Source organism: Oryctolagus cuniculus, chromosome 7, assembly GCF_051225735.1.
Source record: "Oryctolagus cuniculus isolate XC-2025 breed Fujian yellow rabbit chromosome 7, ASM5122573v1, whole genome shotgun sequence".
NCBI lineage: Eukaryota > Metazoa > Chordata > Mammalia > Lagomorpha > Leporidae > Oryctolagus > Oryctolagus cuniculus.
The window spans coordinates 139,686,325-139,702,527 of record NC_142873.1 but is presented as its reverse complement, the minus strand read 5'-3'; the positions used below and the strand labels follow the sequence as shown (position 1 = coordinate 139,702,527).

Genomic DNA, 16,203 nt, shown 5'->3' with positions numbered 1-16,203 from the left:
TTCAGTGAACCCCTGCAATCCACAGAGGATGCTTTAGCACCGGTCACTCCCTCGCTCCACCCCCAGGCCCAGGGGACTCTGCTAGCAGTTTGGGTCTTAGGAGTCCCTCTGCTCCATTTCCTCACGGCTCTTCATTTCTGCTGCCTGACTGGAACTCTGTCTTCCACGCTCGGTGACTTTTCTTTCATTACTTTGACATCTTCGTGCTTTTTCTCTGCGGTCTTAGCAAGATCCTGTAGCCCGGCTGGTCTCCAAATCCAAAGCTTTCTTAGGAGGCAAATGCTGCCCCCGGGGATTTTGCCGGTTATAACGTAGCCAGTTCCCTCCATCCCTCACCTGTCTCCAGCACTGTCTTTGTAGCTCAGGAGCTCCCCTCCCCCACACCATCACTCATCTACTTATCACCCACACTGTATATTTAAAGGGGAACATTATATATACTGACATTTTCTTTTATGATAGCAAAAATTTTCCAGAAAAAAATATGATCTTTTTTAGGAAAATGGCACTCATTTTAAAAGAATAGTATGTCTTACCTGGCATCCCTTATGTTTATTTTATTTTATTTTGGATTTTATTTATTTGAGAGGTGGAACCACAGAGAGAGGGGGAAAGACAGAGAGAAAAGCCTTTCATCCGCTAGTTCACTTCCCAAATGGCTGCAACGGCCAAGGCCAAAAGTCAGGAGTTTCCTCCAGTTCTCCAGCGCAGGTGCAGGGGTCCAAGCTCTTGGGAATGTTCTGCTGCTTTCCTAGGCCATAGCAAAGAGCAAGATCAGAAGAGGAATAGCCAGGGCCGGTGCTGTGGTGTGGTGAGTAAAGCCGCTGCCTACAGTGCTGGCATCCCATGTGTATGCCGGTTCGAGTCCCAGCTGCTCCACTTCCTGTCCAGCTCTCTGCTATGGCCTGGGAAAGCAGTAGCAGATGGCCCAAGTCCTTGGGCCCCTGCACCCATGTGGGAGACCCAGAAGAAGCTCCTGGCTCCTGGCTTCGGAGCAGCACAGCTCTGGCAGATGCAGCCAATTGGGGAGTGAACCAGTGGATGGAAGACCTCTCTCTCTCTCTCTCTGCACCTCTCCTTTTTACTCTGTGTAACTCTGACTTTCAAATAAATAAATAAATACATCTTTATTTAAAAAACAAAGAAGAGAAATAGCTGGGACTCGATTCGGTGCCCATATGGGATGCTGGCACCACAGGCAGAGGCTTAGCCTATTGCTCCAAAGAGCTGGCCCCTGTTTATTTTGTTTTCAACTTAATATGGTATTTATTTTTTGAGCTAACATTTTTAATTGATGTGACAATCAAAGGCTCTATGGATCTACTAAATAAAGAGTTTAACAAGTAAAGAGTCCCGAGACCGTGGTCCAGCAGACAGTAGGCGAGCACTGGAAAGCACTGATTTACCGGAACCCGTATGTGAAAGGCGAGGCCTGCCCTGGGCTAGCGTGATCAGGCACTTCTCTGCTTGAAAGGTTTCCTCTTCCCCTCAGAGACATCAGAACTTGGTTCTGGGACTGCACTGGGCATCAGGCCGACGATGCGCTCCAGACCCTGCACCTGCGAGGGGCGGCTCAGCTGGACTGGCAGGCTGGGGTCCTTTGCAGCAGTTTGTTTCTCGGTCTGGATGTGATCCATGACCAAGTCCACTGCCGGCGAGCACTGCCGCTCTTGAGGCTACATGTCCACCCACGGGGCTGGCCACAGCCTTTCCTTCCACACAACCACCAGCTCCCCTGGGCTATTTCTTGATTTGTTGAACTCCTGCCTGCGACAAAGGACTTCCCCCACGGCCTGTGTTTATCTGTTCCTTCCCTTCGGGAGGTCGGCGCCTGCAGGGCCAAGTACACGGCCTTGCCCTGTTTCAAGTGTAACTCGCTGTGGCTGCTCAAAGGGGAGCTGCTGGACCTGCGGCCAGGCTTCCCGCCAGACCTGCCGTGCCGTCTGCCTCCCCCGGAGCAGCTGCCCCCTGGCTGCTTGGAGGGAGGCGACGCTGGCCACAGTGGGACACTGCTGCCCTGTGAGGGAGCTGAATGGCGGCAGGGGATCTGGGCCTCGGGCACAGCCAGGTGTCGCATCTGGTCCCACGTCCTCGCAGGAGGACAAGCCCTACTGGGCACGGCTTTGTCAACACTGGGCCTTTCCTCTCAGGCCCCTGCTGCATGGTGTCTCTAGACTGCCCTGTGCGTTAATCATGGAGAAGCATGCCCACGGTCAAAGCCAGCAAACAAAGGCTGCTCGCTGAACATGAGCTGCATGGCTCTGGACCTGAGAAGCGGAAATCCAGGTGTCCACGCGCAAGAAGTTCATCACCCCCGTGGGTCCCCGATCTCTGGAGGGAAAGCCCACCTGCACCTCCCTTCCCCTTGCCCCCTCCCCTCCACACAGCAGCCGTCCAGGGCTCTCTCAATTCCAACCACATTTGTAGGCAAGGGGCAGAACTCAGTCCTGAGTGAAACCCGGACGCCTCGAGCCGTTACGTTGGGCTCCTTCTTGGTTTCCCAGCCACCACCAGTCTTGCTGTAGCACAGCCACTTCGGCTGCCCAGGGAGCTCTCCCGGAAGCAGTTGTGCGCACCCAGTCCCTCCTGCCTTTCCCAAGCCTGGGAGGTCCCGCTCTCGGCCCTGCACGCTGAACTCCCGCTGCTCCCTGACCTGCAGCTAGAACAGAGCTCGTGCTCGGTGACACCCAGAATCCTGAACTCTCCACCAAGGGGCTTTTCTACCGTGTTCTGTGTGCACTTTATGACTACAGCATTTATCACCTCTGATTAGCATCTGTAGCCGACACTGCGCTCCACAGCCGAACCTCTTATCTGTCTCTGCTCTTGAGTGTGTGAGAGCGAAGTGAAACTGCTTCCCCACTTGCCCCCAGCCACGCGTGGCAAGTTCTACTAATGAGACAGAGAGCGACGCCTCTAAGGATCGTGGTGCTTCCCAAATAAACACAAAGAGCCTTTGTGAGGACAGGGCTCTGTACCCTCTCCTCGTCCCTTTTCTTTTAGACTGGAACACAGACACAATGCCTGGAGCTGCAGCAGCCAACAGGTGACATGCGGATGAAAGCCCGAGGATGGCAGAGCCAGAAGGAAGGTTGCGGCATCCCGAGCAGCTGCACCAGGGAACAGCGCAGCCTCACCTGTTGGCGCCAGCTGCACTCAGTGTTTCTATTTCCATCACTAACTAATAGAATTTCTATGATGCCGGCGCTTCAAGGGAAAAGCTTGTTTCTTATTTATATCTCTACTCTCGGGCCTGGCAGAATGCCTGGCACGGAGCACATGCCCTGAGTTTCTGAACTGAACTGAATGTCATTGCTGTCTTCAGATGTTCCAGCGGCTCCTCGTGGCACGGAGAGCCCACTCCGGGTGCTCCAGGCCCCTCTACACAGGCGGCCTTGTCCCCGTGCCCAGCCCCCACACATCAAGGGAATGCTCTTTCATGGACAGGCGCTCAGCTTCCCCCGCGTTCCTGCCCACGGCTGGAACCATCAACTCCACCCCTGCGGGCAGCCAGAACTCGGCCCTGCCCTCTCAGCCGCTGACCCCCTTTCCTGGTGTCAGCATCGGCCTTGTCTTGGGGGCCCCTGCTTGTCTGACTCTTTCCCCCCTAGAACGCCAAAGTCTAGCAGGAAAGGCCCGGCCCATACCCGCTCTGTGTGTTTCCCACTGCACAGCTCCGCACGACTCGGGCACAGGGAAGGTGCTTGGTGCAGGTCTGGATGAATGGGTCAGGACCAGGCCAGGGGACACAGTAGAAAAAGCAGAGCCTGGAGCTCATCAGATCGCACTCCCAAGCCACATCACTGGGAACAGGGAGATCTCAACAAGGTCACTGGGCCTTTCTGGGACTTGATTATTTCATCTATAAAATGGGGATGATACTCACAGACCCAGAACCTGGAGCTATTTGGTGACTCTTAGGTGGACGGGCAGGGTCAAGAGCAAGTGGTTTGGCCGCCCTTTTCTCTTCCAGTTCTCAGCTGAGCTGCTCTATTCATGGCTAAGCGGGAAACTCGGACCCCAAGCTGGACATTGCGGAGTTCCTACCACGTGGGATGGACCTACTATGCTCCATGCACTCCAGCACGGGAGAGAGGGCCTGGAGGGTACAGCTCACGGCTCTGTTCTCCTGCTGTGAGCTGCTGGGCCTGGGTGGGGCCCACCATGCCACCCACCCCATTCTTGGCACTCGGGAAGACACAGCTCTTAGATGCTAAGACACCACCTGAGTTCCGGGAAGGGCCTGTCTGGTGTCAGGTCCACTGGTGTCAGGCACTCCCAGGGATGGCCACTGTCCAGCTTGGAGCACGCTCAGGGGTGGGCCTGACCACAGATCCCTATAGTCTACACTGCCCCTCCTTGGCACTCCTGGAAAAGAACTACCCTCGCCCAGCTTTCTGGGGTGACCATGTCCGTGGACTCTGTGGCCATCCCTCATGCTTGCCTGTTCAGGCCCGGGGCAAGGTGCACAGGGACCTGAAAGTCTTCTGCCTGTGCCCCTGGAAACAGTCCCTTGGCCGTCCTGGGGGCCACTCCACGTCCTGTCCCGCCTGGTGCACCTGCTTCCAGCCACAGCACAGCACCACCACCTAGGACCCTTGAGGGGAGACCTCCAGCCTGCTGCACTCAGGCACGCCCTGCCTGGGTATCACCAGCTACATGGAGCTCCCAGCTCCAGGTGGGAGCTCTTAGCATTTGGGAATGGCCAGCCAGTCACTGTTGAAAGCACTCTGCATGTTCATGGAACACGCAGATTATAAAGAAAACCCCACTATTTCAAAAGTCAACTTACAGCTTCCCATTTCATGTCCCATGAACTTTGGAAGTCCCCTTGTATACGCTAAGTCACTCCTCATCGCAGCCGGCTCCTGTCACCTTTGTACAGATCAGGGAATGCCGGCAGAGGGCCTAAAGAGTTGGCCAAGCAACTCAGCCAGGAAGGATGGCCGGTAGTGCTCTCAGCCATGGCTTGGTGCTGAAGGAATACTGGAGCTGGGTGAACTTAAAAGAATCCAAGCTGAAGAATCGAACCACTTCAGAGAGACACAAGTGCCGTAAACAGTATTCTCAGAGAGAGGTAGGATGCTCAGATATTGATAACAACGCAAATGGCGCAGTCTGGAGACCAAACATGCAGCTTCCTTGCAATAAAAAGCGAAAGCGAGATTTGCACAATAAAGAGGGAGTCCCTAACAGGATAATTACTGTTGAGCACGGAATTAATGAAAACACAAGTTCACTGGCATGATGAAAAGAGAATAGAGAGTTTTCAAATCACAAGAAGCAAAACAAAGCCAATAATCAGATGCGCCGACAACAGGAAACGCTAAAAATCAGAGCAGGCAATAGAGAAGCGTAAATACGTTGCTGAAGGGAGGCGCCGTGTGCATCACGCAAGGGGAGTATAGAACCCTGCACCCTTCAGATTTTTAAATATCCACAGAGCCCGCATAAAACAAAACAGCTCCACAAAGTTAAAAAAAAAAAAGCACAAAGCAATAAAAATGAAAGTCACAAACAAAAGAACATACACAATCTGTGACCACATAGCAACTTGTGCAAATTCTCAGGCATGGGTCATTCTGCGTAAACCAAACTGCGAGGTTAGAAATGAACGCAGCTGAGCCCTCCTATCAGAGACAGACTCCCCCAACCCAAGTGGTCTGGAAGCCACAGAGACAGCTCCGTGTTCTCCTGTCGGTCTAAGCGGTAAAGACTAGGAGGGCCAACAGTATCTGGTGAAGCTGCACGTGGGGCCACAGGCCTTGGCACAGCCTTTTGGTGGGCGTGGTCACTGCCATAATATCTGGATGGCCATTTTATAAACCAAAGTTTCCTCTTAAGAAAATTTCCCAAGGAAGGAATTTCACAACGATCCGAAGGCTGTTCACTGGAGTGCAGAACGGAAGGGAGCCACTTTCTCACCAGGAGGTGGTTAAATCAGCCACGGCTGTGTGTACCGCGGAGTTCTCTGTTGCCATCCGAGAGGAGAGGGCGGATCTATACATATTGACAAAGTAAGATGATGATAGATGATTAAGTGGTAAAACAAAGCGCAAGTGCCTGAGCCACGCAGAGAGATGCCCTTGTTTTAGAAGTCACACTCATTGCATTTGATTTATGCATATTTCAGCGCAAGCAATTTCTCGAAGAACAAGGAGGACAGGTGGCTGTTGGTGGTGACCTCACGCGGGGAGGTGGAAGAATACAGAGTGAGTCTGCAGGGGCTCCCCACAGCTACTTGATAACATTTTGTTGAAGTTTTGAAAATGAGTATTTTCATACTGAAAACTCTATAAAGATAGTCCTGAGGATTCAAGCAAAAAGCAAGGGGTGGAGCTGTTCATGTTTATTGAATTCGGAGTCTTGCAACTTTGCGGCTGGTTGTCCCCATGGCACGTGGGCAGGAAGGAAAGAGTGAGGGTGGGGGGCAGAGAGAGAGAGAGAGGGAGAGGAAAGGGAAGGAGGAGAGGGAGCTGGCCCAACATGAGGGCATGTGTGCAGGTGCAGGCTGCGCCCCCTGGCGGGGATGGCCGGCTGGGGGTGGGTCTTGCCCCACCAGGCTGTCTGCCAGCAGCTCTCAGGCAGCTGGAGGGGCACCTCTGCTGCCTTGGCATTATCACCTCCATAGCGGCGGCTGTGGCTGAGGGTTCCTCACATACACTCCTGTGCCCCATGATTTCACGTTTCTGGCTCTGCTAGTCTGGAGTAGGTATTTCCTGTGTCTATTTTGCCCTTTTCTTCTGAAGGTGAGGGAGGGCGGGGCCTCCTGTCCCTTCACCGGCACGTCTATCATTCTCACAGTGGAAATGCGGCTTGCCCCTGCCCAGAAATCTCCTTGCTTCTCTCTCTGCCTTCCCCGTATCCACGGCTCCCCACTCTGCTCTGCCGGCCTCCACCTCGGGTCCGAGACCTGAACCCTGTGAGAAGCAGCGCCACACCCCTTAGAGGTGCTCATGCGGCTGCACCCTGGGCAGCGTGGTCTTCTCTCGGCAAAGCATTCAAGGCTGAGGCATCATGACTTGTGAGTGATTCAGCAAAAAAGGACAACGGAAAGACAGAGAAGGAAGAGGGAGAAGGCAGGAATGGCAAAACGCTAGCAATGGCTGCGTGCAGGTGGCAGCTGCAGGTGCCCGGTGTGCATGTCTTGCACCTATCCCGTATGGTTTATGCATCATTGCCCCACACAGCAGGGAGGAAGAGAAGAAAACTCAACTTCTGCACTCACCGAGGAGAGGGAGGTCAGCCGGTGTGACTGCTCATGCCCCATTGGTCCCCTCTTGTCCATCCGCACCATCACTGCTGGATTCAGCCAGCCGCATGTGGGAGCCAACTCCTCATTGGGCTGCCCCTTTTTCCACAAAGCAGCCAGGTAATATCCAGGCACTGCATCTCATCCCTGGCCCTCCATGCCCTGGCCACTGCCAACTCCACCCATCGCTGGTGACCGTGTAGCCACGTGGTGCCATGGAGCCACTGCCAGCTCAGGCCTCCTCTCCCAGGAAGCCTCTTGTTCCTGCCAGTGTCCCTCCTTGGTGACACACTGTCACTGTCCCTCAGGGCTTGGCTCGAGGTTCACCGTTCCTGGTGTTCATGCCAAAGTTATTGACCCACTGGTCATGTAACTACCTTTATACCCGGGCCCTGCTTCATTCATTCATTAGCTCCTCAAACACCTGTGCTAGGAACGGGGAGACTTGCAAAGATGAATTCAGTTAGGGACACAGGTTAAGGTCACGATGGCCCTGACAGTTGGGATGTGAGGTTTCGCTACAGGTGCCACAGGTGGCCTCTACCAGGACAGTGAAGGGACAGATATGCTTCCAGAAGGTCACCCCAGCAGTGGGGTACAGGAGAAATGTGTACCTAGGAACTCATCCCCATAACCGTGCAAGGCCCCTATGAAACTGCTAACGTCATTCTGCACATGGTTTAGCTCAAAAAATACACTCGGCAAACACACACTGCATTTCTTTAACTGAACTGAGTCTCAGGACATCACACACCAGTGAATACATGCACATCTACGTCCCTGCAGCAGCAGGTCCGGTCGGCTAGGTCCTCCTAACTGCAAACTCTCGAGGGCACAGCTACAATTGCAGCTGCACTCCCAGCTACGCTCTGCCTTTCCTTGGCTCCCCGCTGTTGCAGCCCCGCAACACTTCCTTCTGGGATCACTGCACAGACTTCTGACAGTTGCCTTCCCATGGCGGACCAACCCTGTTCAAGAACCTCCCCTGGCTCCTTCTTACTTACTGGCATTTAAGATCTCCCATAACCAGGCTACACTCTAACCCCATCTCTCTCACTCTGATCCACACACATCTTCTCCAGTCAGACTGTTTCCTCCCCAGGTCCCTTGTCGGATCCTCTTTTCCCGCCTCTACTCACACTGCTAGTCCAACCTGCTGTTCTTTTCTTATCAGTCACCTCAACCACAGCTCCAGGCCCTGCTGTTGGCCAACACCAAGCAGAGTAGCAACACTGGGCTCGTGTCCCAGCTTTCTGATTCCCTGTGCAAGCTCAGACATGCTGTGTATGCGTCCTCATGGAATCTCGCTGCTCTCATCTATAAGATGGGGAAAATAATAACAACGTCCATTCGATACTAGGGCTCATGAATACCGCTGCCCATCAACAGGGCTATTGTGAAGTTATGAAGGCAGGCCCTGTGCTCAGCAGGTGGTGACATTCCTTTCTCCTCTGACTCCAGGAAGAAGTTCCTGTTAGGCAGGTGCTCACGTGGGAAAGAAGTGGTATTTCTGAAGGAATAAACAATCAAGTTGCAGACACTGCAGGGTTTTCGTTTTCAATCCCTCCATCAGCCAAAAACACAAGCATTTTCATTCTCATTTTTACAGACGAGCAAACTCACACTGAGAAAGGGAAGCCGTCAGCCCAGGATTCTTACCATCAGAGAAACGTGCAGTGACCACTATTTAATATGTTCCAAGCACTACACTGGGTACACTGCATGCAGTGCCACATTTCCACGCTTTATCCGAGACTCACACTCTGTGCAAGAAGACAGTGAGGCGCAGAGAGGCTAGGGCCTTGCCCCAAATCCTGCCCACAGTCAATGGAAGGGCTGGTGTTCTAACCCAGGCCACCAGTGACTCTGCTGTAACAGTGCTGTGTAGACTGCGAATTGTCTGGATTGGGGAAGTAGCCATTGGAAGTTGAGACTGACCTTTCTAGGTTCCCCATGGGACCAGCCCACATGACCCTAAGAGCTTCCATGGGAGGTCAGCAGGGCAGGGCAGGGTGTTAGCAGCAAGGCCTGGTGACACTTACCCAATGGTGCAGCCAGCATCTGCTTCGATGATCCAGATGCAGTTGAGATTGTGTTCATAGGGAGCTGGATACCCGGGTGACAGCACCTGCCCCGACACCTCTCCTTTCACTGTCCCTCCACACTCAGCTGAAAGAAATCCCAAAAGAGTGAGCTGCATGGGGTGACCTGCGCTGCCAGCAGTCCGTCAGTGTCTCCTCTTGCCTGCGTGCCCGAGTCCATCTTGTCCATCCCACAGGACAGAGCTTAGCATGTGCAGGGGTGCCTGGATGAGGCTCGTATCCAGAACCTATGAAGAGCTTTTACAACTTGACAATAAAAAGATAAATGACCCAATTAAAACACGGGCAGAGGACCTGAACAGACATTTCTGAAAAGAAGATACATGAATGGCCAACAGGCACATGAGAAGGTGCTTCATATCATCAGTTATTATGGAAATTGCATCAAAACCACAATGAGATGCCGCATGATGGTCACTCGGAGGGCTATGGTGAAAAAAGACAGTAACAGGTGCAGGTGAGGATGTGGAGAAAGCAGAAACTTTTACATCACTGATGGAAATGCAAAATGATGCAGCTGCCTTGGAAAATGATTTGGTAGCTCCTGGAAGCATTAAGCATAGCTACCATATGACCAGCAATTCCTCTCCTGGGTCTATATCAAAGAGAGATGAAAACATATGTCCATGCCAAAACTGGAATGTGCACGTTCAGAGCACCGTTATTGAGAATAACCGGCAAGTGGCAGCAACCCAGATGCCCATCAAGTGAAGAATGAGGTCTACCTACACCACAGAATGTTAATCAGCCAGAGGAAGGAATGAGGTGCTGATACAACACAGATGGGTTTTGAAAACATTGTCGGAAGTGCGGGAAATCAGGCTATCCTGTGTGTGTCCACAAAAGACCACCCATGGTGGGATTTCATCTATATGAAATGGCCAGGACAGGCAAATCCATGGAGATAGAAAGGAAAGTAGTGGTTGCCAGGACATGTGGGGAGGGGACATTGGGAGTGACAGCTAAAGGTCCTGAGTTGTACACATTAAATGAGTGGACTGTATGGCAGGTGAATGATGTAACAAAATGAAGGTTGCTGAGTGAGGGTCTGACTTCCTGTTCTATGGCCAAATGCCTCACAACCTCCCAGGAAAGATCATGTGGGTAACTTGGACTCGCTCATAGATGGCAGGAGCCAGAAGAACAGAAGTCAAGGAGATACCCCCTTTTCTACAAGCGTTCACCATCCAGTGGATGCCGTGTGCCTCCACGGGCACAATCGTGACAAGTGGCGGCCAGAGGATGAAGTGACAAATCTCCCCCAGCATGGAGCATGGAGAGTGCAGGAGGACCTGGTTTCAAATGGACCTCAAGGTAGGAGCAAAAGTTGATTAGGCTGGTTGGGTAGCTGGGGTGGGATGGGGGGTAGGGGGCAGAGGGCATTGCCGACAGAGAGGACAGAATGCACAAAAGTCCTGGAGGTGTGGGACAGTGTGGCAGGCTAGGGGACAGGGTATGAACTGTGGAGAGGTGGCGGCCAGGGCCAGCAAGTCGGGCAAGCAGTACACGTTGAGGCGGCATCGTCTGTAAGCTTGCTGGCCATTCACTGTTACGGGTGGGACCTGCATGCTCACACCTGTGAGTCGTTAGTGGACACAGTGAACAGCAGCATCTGAAGGGTACAGGGAGACCAGAGCTGAGATCTCTATGCCCCATCAGAACAGCTACCCTGTGAGGGAAGCTGGTGGCTCCTCCTGCCCTCGGCCCCTTCTCCCACTTCCGCTCTGTAGTCCTGGCTTTGGCCCTCACCCTCAGCAGCGCCACCAGAGAGATACACAGCAAATGCAGAAGTGCCACTGCCTGCTGGAGCAAGTGCAGTCCAAACTACACAGTGCTCATGGAACCCTCCAGAAGGGCTCCCGCTGTCCTCCCTGGCTCCTTCCCTGAGCCCCTCATCCAGCCATGTCTCATAAACCCCACAAGCCCAGGCTGCCCTTTCATGCACCTGCCTGACATCCTGCCTGTGAAAGCTGTTGTGACACTCCTTCCCCTCCAGGGGGAGCTGACACTGTCCTTTCGTTGCTGTTGTTGCTCTTCCATTATAACACGGACAGATTTTTATCATATCATGTGTGCCACGTTGTTAAAATCATGCTGTCTCCTCCACAGGACATATACCACTTCCTGGGCACTGGCTGACCCAAACTGGACCTTGCGTTTCCCATGCTGCACGTCGAGTGCCGAGCACCGTGTTCGGCACGCTGCTGAAGCTTAGTTACCTCTTCTGGAATGAATGTGTGGGTGGATGAACGAATGAATGAGGGAAGTTTGTTGGGAGCTTGAGTGCGAGTGAAGAGGAGAGGTGCTGCAAAGCTGTTTGGGAGAGGGCGTAATTGATTAAGCAAGGTTCTCAAAGAAATTAGACAGGACGAGATTAAAGTCACAGGAAGACCCATCGAGAATTTCACGGGCCCCATGGCTTCACACAGGGGCCACAAGCAGGGGCAGGGGAGCGAGCCCCCTACCAGTGAGGGTACTCAGGAGATCGGATTCTTTGCTCAAGCCTGGCCGTGAGCCCTCCCGCCTGGTGCTCCTGGGCAGGTGGATGCCAATCGGACAGAAAGGCAGCAGGCTGAACGGGCCTACAGTAGAGAGCAGGGTGAGTGAGACACGATGAGCTACAACTTTGAGGACGATGCCGTTCTGGCCCCAGGAACAGGGGAGGGGGCTGCTGAGGGGGCCTGTCCCTGGTTACGGCTTCCTTGCAGATTCTAGAAGGAGCGGCACCTCCTCTCCCCAGCATGTGTTTGGAAGCAGCAGCACTGGGGGCCCTTTGACAAGGACACCTCTGCTTCTTTCCCCATGGAGTCCTGTCTGGCAGGTGGGCAGGCAGGACTGGAGGACTCTACTCTTTCCGGTCTTCTCCCTTCTTCCCATCCTGGAGCCTCGGCTGCTCTGTGTGGGTGGCAGAGTCTGCTTGGCAGCGTTTGCCTGTTTTGGCCATGGCAGTCACTCCTGGTAGCCCACGGTGAAATCCACCACCACATGGCGTTACGTAAAAATACACACATTACTCCCCAAACAGCCGTGGGGCCAGAGGGAGTTTCAATGGGGAAGGCCTCCAAGATTCAGAGTATAAATATTCTCACAGACACCGCTTGAGCGGGTCCTCTAAGTCCAGGCCAGCTGGCACATTTGCTTTGCAAAGCGAGCGCACAGTGAGTCCTTCTGCAGGGCACACTGCTATCTTATCACGCGAAGCCTCATCGTGCTCTGGCGGGGGTGCCTGTGGCACTACACTGTGGTCTGGCGACGCAGGAACCTGCCTGGCTGCTCCTCCTCTGTGTTCCCAGGGCCTCGCAGGGAGCCTGGCACATGCAGGAGAGAAGGGGACAAGGAGCAACAGAGGGAGAAAGGGAAGGGATGTGCCTGCAGCCTGGGTGAACCTCAAGGGCAAGGGCAGAGGAAGAGCGTGGGGGCTACTGAGAGGCCCCTACTCCGGTCTGTTCACTCTCAGGCTGAAGATCCTTGCCCTGAGACCCTCTGCTGAAAATCAGCACTGGGAGTTCTGATCAAACACAGGCCTCTGGGGGAAAAGGACAACGACGGCCATGGGCACTTCCCACCGCGCGGATGCATCCTTGCCTGTGCTCAGGCTGGAGCGTCCACCTCCCCACCTCCTCCCCCGTTGGTGAATCCTTACCCGTTGAAATACCACTTCCTGTACCAAACTTTCTCATACCCCCCCCCCCCCCCCGTCCACATAGCCCCTTTCGTAGGGCTTATCTGCCATGAGAATCATCTGCTGCCCTGTCCGTTCCCCTTGCTGGAGTATGGGCTCTCCAAGGGCATGCAACAGGCTTTGCTCTTTCTCGTCTCATTTATTTGCCCCCCGCACACCCAGACATGCACCTGTGCCTGTTCTGGCAGCCAGGGCTTGGTAGGCACTTCAGTGGTTTCCCAGAGCTTCTGCTCGTCTAAGGTGAGCCAGTGCTTCATGGACCCACTGAGGCTGTGCGAGGTGGAGAAGGGGATGGAAAGAGGCAGCAGGATGGAGCAGGCTGGTGTGAGTCCTAACCTGCAGGGAGGTATGAAGTCCGGAAAACGGAATGACTGCTGTTGCCTATTCCCCACTTCTGCCTTGGCCCACTGCCTCTTGTCCTGTGACAAATGCACGAAGCCCCTGGATGGCCTCTGCTGACATTCCAGAAGAGCCACAGGCTTCAAGGAGAGTTCATCATTGCATTCCCTTTAAAACGTGAGACCAAGTCCTGTTCGCTATCTTCTGCTTTGTTCTAATGCCCCTCCAGAAAGGGGAACACGAGCCCACCCTGCCTACAGGGAGACTGGGACCCAGAATGAGCCAGGGACTTGGGGAGTCTCGGTGTCGCAGCAGACCTGGAATCCAGGCACGGACTCCCCCACTTCTTCTCCATCACCCGCATGATAGTTCTGAGGGTGTGGCTTGGCTGTGGTCCCACTGGCTAACTGCGTGACAATGGCAAGCCACCTCCTGACTGTGCTGCCATGCGGTGTAATGAGGTGTGAAAATGAGGAAATGGAGAAACGGGGCAGGTGAGCCATGATGCCTGTTACCAGGAGGATTCAGTCCAGGGAGATGGCCCCGGACCCTAAAGATCCTTAAGGAGACCGGGGCTGGAGCTCGGGGCTAGAGGAGCCCCAGGGGTGCCTAGAAGAACAAGAAGCCTCCTACCGACACAGGTGGGCAGAGGCCGGTCCCAGGTCCTGCGCTCCCCACTCAGACACAGCAGCTCCTCACTGCCCCGCAGGCTGTAGCCAGGGTCACAGCTGAAGGACACAGAGCTCCCTGCAAAATGACCGCCATCCTGAACCTTGTAGCCAAACTGGGGCGTTCCTGGATCCTCGCATTTGATGAGCTCAAAACCTGGGAATGAGAAGAGAGGCCGAATGAACAAGATGGAAGGAGGCAGAAAGCCAGCGTCCTCGCCTCCCTTGGAGGCCACGTCTTCCAGGAAGACGTCACCACTGTGTTGTCTTGAAGCGTTGATGGCCTCGCCACTTAGGGGTCCCTCCATATTTCTCAGGGGATTCCCCCCCACGTTCCTAGACTAGGTTGAGAGAGTGCTGGGGAGGCTGTGGTCCCCTGTTGATAGATGTAAATGACTTCAGCGTTTAATAGTTTTTCAGGTCTAGGGGCTGCATTTTCTATTTCTTTCGTTGACCCCAGAGCATTCTGCTAGCGGGAGCTGTTCCTTCCATTTTGCTCACTGATGGGGTAGGGTAATATGGAAAAGTCACTTTCAATGCGTGTTTAAAGGCTCAATTACATCCTGCTTAAACATGCTCTGTTGAAAGAGGCTGGAGAAAGACAAGCAGACTCATCTGGAGCTCCTGCTCCATGGTGCCTTGCGTGTGTCCTCTCGTATTTGTTATTCATAGGAGTCTTACGGAGAGGTCTAATTATCTGCATTTTACATCTGAGAGCATGGGCTCAGGGAAGGTTAAATAAATTGTTCCAAACTCACACAGTTTTCAGATAATGGAGATGGAATTCAAGTGAGACGCTATTTAATCCTCTTCCACGGAACCAGCTCTGTAACAGGCAAAGACCCCTCTGTCAGCAGCATCAAGGCCAAGCGAGGGGATCTTGAGTTAGCTCCTTGGGCTGTTTTCCCTGGCAGATTTACTGAGATCTAATTCACTCACTTAGCGTGTACAATGCATTCAATGTCATTCCGTTGATTCACGGAGTTGTGGGACTGCGATCACTGTCGGTTTTAGGGCCTTCCCATCACCATGGGTGGAAGCACCATATGTATTTTCTACCTCTGTCCTGGCAAGTGCTCATTTGCTTTCTGTCTCCTTGATGTGCCTATTCTGGACAGCTCGTGCAAATGGAATCACATAAAATGTGGCCTTCGTGGTTGGGTCTCTCCGTTACTGTAACGTCTGCAAGTATCAGCACTTCCTTCCTTCCCGCGGGCAAACAGTATTCCACCATATGGAGGCAGCACATTTTACTGCCATTCAGCAGCTGACGGAGACTTATTGGATTTGAAAACAGTCATAACAGCGGGGCTGGTGCTGTGGTGTAGTTGGTTAAACCTCCACCTGCAGTGCTGGCATCCCATATGGGTGCCAGTTCAAGTCCTGGCTGCTCTACTTCTAATCCAGCTCCCTGCTAATGGCTTGGGAAAGCAGTAGAAGATGGCCCAAGTGCTTGGGCCCCTGCACCTACATGGATGTCCCCAAGGAAGCTCCTGGCTCCTGGCTTCATATCAGCTCAGCTCCAGCTGTTGCAGCCACTTGGAGAGTGAACAGCAGATGGAAGATCTCTCAGTCTCTGTCTCTCCCTCTATCTTTTGAATAAAATAAATAAACCTTAAAAAAAAAGTCATAAGAGCTCCTTCTTTGGGCATAGTGGAAATGTAGAAGTTCAAATGAATGAATGAAATGGAAGAGCTGGACTTCATGGCCTCCTTGGATGCAAGGAAGACTTACTGGAAAACTGAAGTTCAAAGCCCTTGCTGGTATTTTCAGCATCCGTGATGAAATCAAGCCATAGACTGCTGGATGTGCTGTTCAGAGTCACCCCCATCATCTCTGAGCGGCTGAAGACCCCCAGCAAACGGGCGGAGTTGTTGTTGCCATCATAAACCTGGACACAGGAGAGACCCGCCCCCCCCAACAAACTGTCATCAGCATGGCCTTGTTTGTTTGGAAAAACTTCTTCCCCCGCAGCCCACATCCCCAGAGCCTAGTGCTGACAGCAACTGTCAGAGGGGCTGTGAGTCACCAGATGCGAGCAGAATGGCAGAGTGAAGCCACTACTGAGCAAGTGACATGGTTTCCCCTTGGTGCGCAATCTGCGCCCAGTCCACAGCTCGTGTGAATCTAGTCTTGGGAGCTGGTTGCTATCCTAACCTT

General features: G+C 53.4%; 1 protein-coding gene across 7 annotated transcripts in view; it reads right to left on the bottom strand.

Moving 5' to 3' along the window:
* CSMD2 (CUB and Sushi multiple domains 2) overlaps positions 1–16,203 on the bottom strand; it is a 624,779-nt gene that overhangs the window by 171,677 nt on the left and 436,899 nt on the right. For all 7 annotated transcript variants that reach the window (XM_051832052.3, XM_051832047.3, XM_051832045.3 and 4 more), the window contains 3 exons: positions 15,778–15,934; positions 14,009–14,200; positions 9,295–9,421 (listed from right to left, as the gene is read on the bottom strand). In XM_051832052.3, coding sequence (XP_051688012.3) covers positions 9,295–9,421; positions 14,009–14,200; positions 15,778–15,934 — 476 coding nt within the window. The remainder of the gene's footprint in view (positions 1–9,294; positions 9,422–14,008; positions 14,201–15,777; positions 15,935–16,203) is intronic.